The following is a 7,767-nucleotide window of genomic DNA, read 5'->3' as shown; positions in this document are numbered from 1 at the left end:
TTTTTTGCTCTTCTAAAACAGTCTAAATTTAGAATAAAGTGACACGACCTTTTCTTCTCTTTTAGTTTTCTCTGAGGGTTCAATGTAAAACAAAATCAGCTGTGTAACTGCTGATGCATTTGTCTCATTCGGGACTTCCCTCTGTTATCATCTGATGACCAAGCGTCTGGGAGTGGACCACCACAAAAATGTCCGTAGGAGCTAAAAGTCTGAATTTCTGTGGTTATTTAGGGAGAATCTAAGTCATTGTCAGATAAGGGTGAATGAGTTTTGTCTCATTAAATCCTGCATGATGTCGGCAAACCATCAGCTGGGGCATTTTTGAAGGAACCAATGTTCTGGCGTGGCATTTCATGACTTTCTTTGCACAAAGACAATATTTTTGCAGTTTGGGAAATATTTTATTAGTTCCGTTTTTACATTTTCATCCTTTTGTGGATTTTCTTTTTTGAGGCCAACAGCAGAGAACAAAGTAGGGCAGAGCCACCGTGTGGGATGTGGAAAGGACGCCGGCGTGAATCACTGCTGCTTGTCCCTTTGCTCCTCTGTTTTCACTGAGATTTATTTTCCAATCTTGTCCTTTCACCGCTTCTCTTTTGCTCACTCCAGACTGATTCATCAGCCCAGTGGTCGCTCCTACCATGAGGAGTTCAACCCCCCCAAAGAGCCCATGAAGGATGATGTAAGTGGCGTCGCTGTCCGCCTACACCAAGCTCACCTTCTCTGCAGGATACACGTCATTGAATTGGTTTTACCTACAAATTTAGAGCTTTTCCCATTCATTCTGTGATGGTTTAACTAACAGCTGTAGTGAGGAGTTGAGCCACAACGTCAGAATCAGCTCCAGATGATCGATCTTTGAGCAGCACATGCAACAAACTGTTACCAGAAGTGAATAAATCTTCAAAGTAAAAGTGTAAAGGTTTTTCTCATAGAAAGGGGAAAAAGTGAGTTCTAAAACGGATTTTATTTCAAATGTAGTCAACAAATTGAAAACAAGTGTGATGATTATGAACCTTTGGTGTAACAAAAAAACACCAGAAATGTGTTACATGGTCTACTTGGCTTGTGGCACATTCCATATAATTTTATTTTTTAGTAAAAATGGATCTGGATTCTTATTGGTCAAGAATATTTAAAGAAATCTGGATCAGTTGTGACATTCACACTACGTGCAGGCACGCGCCTGTGAAATCTTTATCCAAAGTGTGGAAATTGTTTTTTTTCCACTAAAGGGAAAAAAAAGTCAGTTTATGAAACATGTTTGTTAGAAAGATTGATTGTTCGGATTAAAGGTCTGAGTGTTTTCTAGTTTTCCAGGTGTTGCTGTGTCTTCATTTACTATCTTATCCATCTACTGTGATTTTAGTCAGCAAAACTCTGAGGAGGGAAAATCTGTGGAAAACATTTTCAGGATTTGTTGTTAAATGGTCCAAAGCAACAGCAGTGATGTTTATGTTTTGTTTTCTTGTGAAGTTAACCAGGAAGTGGACAGAAAAACTTGAGTGTGGCTGTGTTGAAAGCAAGGAATGTCATTTTTTTTAAGTCTGCTTTTATTCTGATCTCCTGTTCTAAATAAAATGATTAAATTCATGTTATTTAAATGAATTTCATGATTATTTCATAGTTACTCATACTTTTAACAGTTGATTTTAGTTCTTTTAGATGATATAAAAGATAAAAGTGATCAAAGTTTAAAGGATGGCCTTGAAGCAGTCCATGGCTCCGCCCCTTTAAGGACATTTTAAGCTTTGATTGAGTTAAAACTTTACATGCTAAGCTAAAAGATCAAACCATCCATCTCTTTTGCACTCAGGTGACGGGCGAGCCGCTCATCCGCCGCAGCGACGACAACGAGACGACGCTCCGCTCGCGTCTGGACGCCTACCACCGGCAGACGGCCCCCCTGGTGCAGTACTACAGCGCCAGAGGCATCCACACAGCCATCGACGCAGCCCAGAGCCCGAATGTGGTGTTGGCTTCAATCATGGCCGCCTTCTCTGCTGCTACAGAAGTCCCGGCCCGCGCCGCCGCCTGTAAAGACCAAGTGTTCTTCATTTAAGCAGCTTTTTCTGTCCCTCCTTCTCTGCTCGCTTCTCCCTTTAGCACTATGGGGGTTTGGAAACTGAAAACTACTTTTGTTTCAAATGTTAAACATGGATAAGCAATTTTTTTCTGCTTTCACAGACTCTAGAGAAATTTTAATTTTTGGCAAGCCATTTGGCATTCCAAACTCTTTTTATGCTTTAGCATACAAGAGCAAATCTGGTTTTCCCAATCGGGGGTTTGCTAATCGTAAAGGCATCACCTTGACAGTTTAATATCTTAAAATTACCCTCCAACATCCATGCTGTAGCATGCACGTGTGCTGCTCTGCATGCTGCGATCAAATCTGTCTTTTTGTTTGGTTTGCGATCCAGCGCAGCTCTAAGTGATTGTTTTCCGATCAAAAACAAGATCTGCAGCTTTACAGAAAGTTCCTCTGTATTTAAAAAGAGGTTCTCCTTTGGAAGTCTCTTCTCATGAATCGAACAGACAAACCTGTTCTTCAAGCAGGATCGGAAAATCAAAGTCTGAATGATTTGCTTTATACGTTTTCTCTACATTAAAATTGAAGGAATTAGTCGTAACTTTGTCCAGCAGAGTTTGAGATAAAATTCGAGATCCTGTAAACTTGCAGAAAACACTGAAGCACTTTCAATTCTGTTGAATGTGTTTTCTTTTTTTTATTGTCAATGTAAAAGTTTGGAGTTGCTGGTGTGTTTGACGTCCTTTGTTTTCGTGAAGTTCTGGTGCAGCTTGTGCTCAGATCTCTGGCGTCTTGGAGTTTGTTTGAGGTCAGAAGCATCAAAGAGGCGTGTTGAAGGACGCTGGCGGCTCACAGAAAAAATACTTCAAGGAAATGTTTTGAATCCAGGCTTTTGTGTCTGCAGCTCCCAAAGGTCTCCTCACCTCTTTTAATGGTTTTGTTTTCTTATGTGTAGATGCCCGATTCAAAAAGAAAAAAAGAACTGCCTCAAAGGGCTGAGCAGATGCCTTTTTCATTTCTTTGTTTCTGACTCAGTGACTTTCACCCAGCTTTGAACACAGACTGCTGATCGATTTTAAAGGCCTCGGTAGGGAAATGGGGAGAAACGCCGCCGTGTTGTCTTGACTTTCCTGCTTTGCTCAGTTCTGGGAATGTGTTTTTCCATTTCTTGTTCCTGACTTGTGTTCCTCCTGTTCTACATTTCCTGTAATGTGTTTAGTGTGTAAACTGTGGCTTCCTCTGTGAATTCTGAGGGATTTAGAAAGTGGATGTTATTCACTTTCAGAAAACAGCCTTCCCATGAAACAGTTTTATCTTATGTAACGAGCTCAAATTGCCTTTTTGTTCTATTTGTCCAGCAAAAAAAAACATGCTTGAAAGTGAGTCCTGACCCTCTTCCAAAAATGTCCTGAAGGAAATTGACCCTCTCCCCCCCTCCACCCTCTTGTCTTGCAGCTGGCTGAATCCTGAGCGGTTTCATCGAGGTGGGGGGATTGATGGCGGCAGTCCAATGGAGGATTGGGGGGCAGATTCACATGAGGGGAAGTTCTTTCATAAATTATGATTTTTGGTGGTGTTGGATTGTCTTTTCAGCCCATTTTTATTCCCTGTAGATTGTGAATGGAGCCTCATGCGTTTCCTTCAATAAACATCTTGCTTTTCTACAATCACCACATTTTGAGATTTATTTGCTGTTGAACTCTTAAATCTGCTGATCTGAAACAGATTATGAATTGATTGTGGTAATTGTTAATACATTTTTATAATATATGAATTTCTATCTTTAAGATACAGTGGGGCAAACAAGTTTAGTTATCCACCATTTGTGCAAGTTGTTCCACTTAAAAAGGGCTGTAATTTTCATCAACGTCAATCATGAAAGATGAAACAAAATCCAGAAAATCACTGTCTGATTTTTAGAGAATTTATTTAAAAATTATGGTGGAGAATAAATATTTGGTCATCTACAAACAAGATTTCTGCCTCTCACTGACCTGTAACTTCTTCTCTAAGAGGATCTTCTGTCCTCCACTCGTTACCTGTATTAATAACACCTGTTTGAGCTCGTTATCTCTATCAGGGTCTGCAACCTTCAACATTTAAAGAGTCAATTTTAACAACTCAGTGGAAGCCACAAAGTTACAAAAATAAGACTCTCCTTTGTATTTATTTTATTTTTACTATTATGATAAAAGTCAACAAATTATTGTTTCTGTGCATGAATAAAACAAACATTAATGAGAATAGCGTTTTTTCTAAATATGAAATCGGTTCTAACTTTTGACATGACTCCCTTTCAAAATAAAAGACTTAAGATCATCTCAAAGCAGCAAATATTGTCTGAGGTCAGGGGTCTCAACCTGTGGCTCTAAAATCTCTCCATGGTGGCTCCTTGGACTTGGTCTGATTTCTAATCCAGCGTGTGAATCCTGATTGTACTGATTGATTACTGATTGTAAAGATACTGTCTGGGTAACGAAGGAGTGGCTTTGCAAGAAGCATTTCAGGGTCCTGGAATGGTCTACTCTAGCCAGTCTCCAGATCTCAACCTCAGAGAGAGTTGGAAATCTGTGTTGCCCAGTGACAACCCCAAAACATCACTTCTCTAGAGGGGATCTGCATGGAGGAATGGACCAAAGTAACAGCAACAGTTATGAAGACTTGAAGAAAACGTACCACTGCTGTCATTGCCAACAAAGGGTCTATAACAAAGTGTTGAGTTGAACTTTTACTTTTGACCAAATACTTATTTTCCACCATAATTTACAAAAAAAATTATAAAAATTAGACAGTGTGATTTTCTTGATTTAGTTTTTCTCATTTTGTGTCATAGTTGAGATATACCTAAGTAAAATACAGGCCTCTCATCTTCTTAAGAGGGAAACTTTGCACAATTGGTGGCTCACTAAATACTTTTTTGCCCCACTGTAAACAAAGAAGAGCCAGGAAGGTTCACCTTCAACTTCTTTTTAAAAGCATAGAAGTTTTTTTTTCTCTGAACAGAATTAAATATATATATATATATAGTTTGTTGTTTTTTCCTTAAGTTATCTTAATAAGATCTAAATGTTTCCCAAAGACACCATGCTCAATGGTTGGATCTTTTTTTGCTCTTTTTTTGTTTTTAATTGGATGTTTAAAGCAAATATTTGAAGCTTCACTAAGCGAATCTGGAGATTTATTTGGAAAAGTGTTGCAAAAATTTGTCATGAGCATAAAACAACAAATTTTTGGAAATGAGGATGTGTGATTCTTCAGAAACGAGATGTTATCAGCTGCATTTCCTTCATGTCCTGGAGTCACATGTCTGTGGATCTCCAGCTGCAGTTAGTCTTTTTTTTCCTAGGGAAAGCTAAAAACACTAATCTGCTTCCTCTTGTGCCATGTGTGATTAGTTTACTGCTGCAGACTGAGCATGTCAAGGCAAGTTACAGATAATCGTACGATGCTTATCAGACTTCTAATTGGGTCTTCCTCTGGATGTGTCGGCTTGTCTTCCAAGCCCACATCCTGCTCGCTGTCTGCTTGGAGCTTGAGCCTTTGCAGTTTTCTCCTCTGTGAAATCCAACTTCTGAGAAATTTTGGGGGGGGGGAATCCTACAGCTTATTTATTTTGGCATCAAGCAACACCAGATGGATCCTGTGAAGCTGAAACTTAAAAGCTGCAGACTTTTTAGCATGTTGATCCTAGCCACTCCTCTGCTTCATGTGAAGCTGCATTTCTATATAGTTTGTTTTAATAAACTTTAACAACATCATAAGTCAAACAAACCTCCTTTCTATACTCATTCTACTTCACAGCAGCATGTGAGTGGTATCTAAAGTGAAAATGGATGTTTCTGGAAGATTTCCTGCCTGTTGCAACTCCCACGCCATCAGCGTTGATCACTAATGATTTCCTTGGAAGCTCATTTCCTGCTTTTCTTTGTGGGGATTTGCCCCGGCAGTTGAAATTTAAATACATGATTGCATTGCAGCTTGAAACAGGAGAAGGCTGATGGAAAATGCAAATTTAAAAACCAAACTGGATCAGGAGGGAGAAACTGTAATGTATCTATTTTTGATTCAAATTGAATTGCACACATTAGCTATTTAATGTTAAGCTTTTATCGTAAAAATATTGTTGCATTTCATATTTGGAGTATATTCCAAAACAGAACAGTCAGTCCTTCATTCATCTGACATATTAAATTTGAATTTAACTTTATTTATAGACTACCTTTTCCGCTCAAAGTGCTTTACATACAGTAAATAAATAATACACCACACATGGATATCAAACAAACAAAAACAAAATAAGTAGCCCATGAAATCAATGACAAATTCAAAACAAAGTTAATAGGGCACAACAGCAGCATAAAAAGGTGTCAAACTTATAAAACAGCCTGGATCCTGTAAAACTAAATTTATAGGCTGATTTAAGATTGAGTTGAAAAAATTTTACACTCAAAGGCAAATTATAGTGTGGCAGCATGATGTGTTAGTCCTTTGTAGGTTTAATAAATGATTGATCTAGTGTCACAAAGGTGTGCTTTATGTAAACAATAAACCTATAATGTTATAGGAATAGTGAAAAATCTTTGAATATTTTGCATTGTGTAGTGTAAAAATGTTAGAAAATAGGGTTAAGTTGTCTGTCTGGGGTGTTCAGACAAATGTTAATTCATAGATCTGAACACCATTTATATTAGGTGGAAAGAAACCACCCAGCTGGTGGGAGTGAAGGTGGTTTTTGTTTGGAAAGCCACAGAGTGTGTTTGGGGAATTCAGCAGTATGGAAAGTAGAAATTGCTCCACCTGGAAAGAGGAAGCTGACATTAAACTCTCTGGAATATGTGTGTTGTTGTCCGTGCTGCAGCTATATCTTATAATAGCTTTTTTAACACATGGTGTCAGAAGTGGGACACGTGAGGAAAAATGATGACCAAGGAGGTAAGGACGATGACAAAGGTGTTGGAGCCTCAGTGGATGATGGAGGAGAAGCATGCAAAGTGGAGGAATTTGCTCAAAGCGAATCTATTCACAGGCACCCAGAGACCAGAGGCTGGAAACAAAGCTATCTCACCATTAATTTGTTCTTATTCATTCTTCTTCTTTTTTATTTAAATCAGAACTCATTTTAGCTTATGATTCTCTCAGACCCCTCAGGTCCTCAGTTGCAAAGTCACAAGGGTCAACTAAAACTCGAGGCAACGCCTCATACAAACACTGTGGGCCTCACCTGTGGAAAAACCTGCCAGAGGATGTTAAGGCCTCATCTATTGTAAAGGTTTTCAGGAAAAAGCTAAACATTTATCTCTTTAGCTTATTCGAGCTTTGAAGTAATTTTTTTTATTACATTGTATTGTTTTTGCAACGTGTTAGCTTTGATTTTGATTTCAAATTGATTTTATTGTTTTTAACATTAAAAACCCACTACCTTTACATTTATACAGTTTCTATAAGTTTACGGTAAATTAAGTTATTTTTAACTTTCTTTAAATGTTAATTTAATGATCACTTCTTTACTTTTTCTTTTAAATATTTCAATTTATGTTTAAATATAAAACACTTTGAATAGTTGGGGACAATCCATTTACATTGACAAACCCCAATTTCTCTATCAAATGGCTTTTTTCTAATATTTTTTTTTTAACTAATGTCGACTAATGTAGTTTTTATTTATTCATGTGTTTTATACTTTTCATAATTTAATTTAGTAGTCACTAGATAATGCTGCATGAGCAACGCACAACAAC

The 7,767-nt window shown here is 37.9% G+C and overlaps 1 protein-coding gene across 1 annotated transcript in view; it reads left to right on the top strand.

The window, feature by feature from the left end:
- The window catches only part of ak2 (adenylate kinase 2), a 9,323-nt gene extending 5,623 nt beyond the window's left edge, over positions 1 to 3,700 (top strand). Inside the window, exons 5-7 of the mRNA XM_024259031.2 lie at positions 610 to 682; positions 1,817 to 2,036; positions 3,485 to 3,700. Of these exons, the coding sequence (XP_024114799.1) occupies positions 610 to 682; positions 1,817 to 2,036; positions 3,485 to 3,492 (301 nt within the window). The 3' untranslated portion in view covers positions 3,493 to 3,700. The remainder of the gene's footprint in view (positions 1 to 609; positions 683 to 1,816; positions 2,037 to 3,484) is intronic.
- Positions 3,701 to 7,767: the final 4,067 nt, after the last annotated feature.

The sequence above is a fragment of the Oryzias melastigma genome, linkage group LG11 (genome assembly GCF_002922805.2).
Source record: "Oryzias melastigma strain HK-1 linkage group LG11, ASM292280v2, whole genome shotgun sequence".
Taxonomy (NCBI): Eukaryota; Metazoa; Chordata; class Actinopteri; order Beloniformes; family Adrianichthyidae; genus Oryzias; species Oryzias melastigma.
The sequence above is the reverse complement of the archived record's forward strand: the minus strand, read 5'-3'. Positions and strand labels throughout refer to the sequence as shown.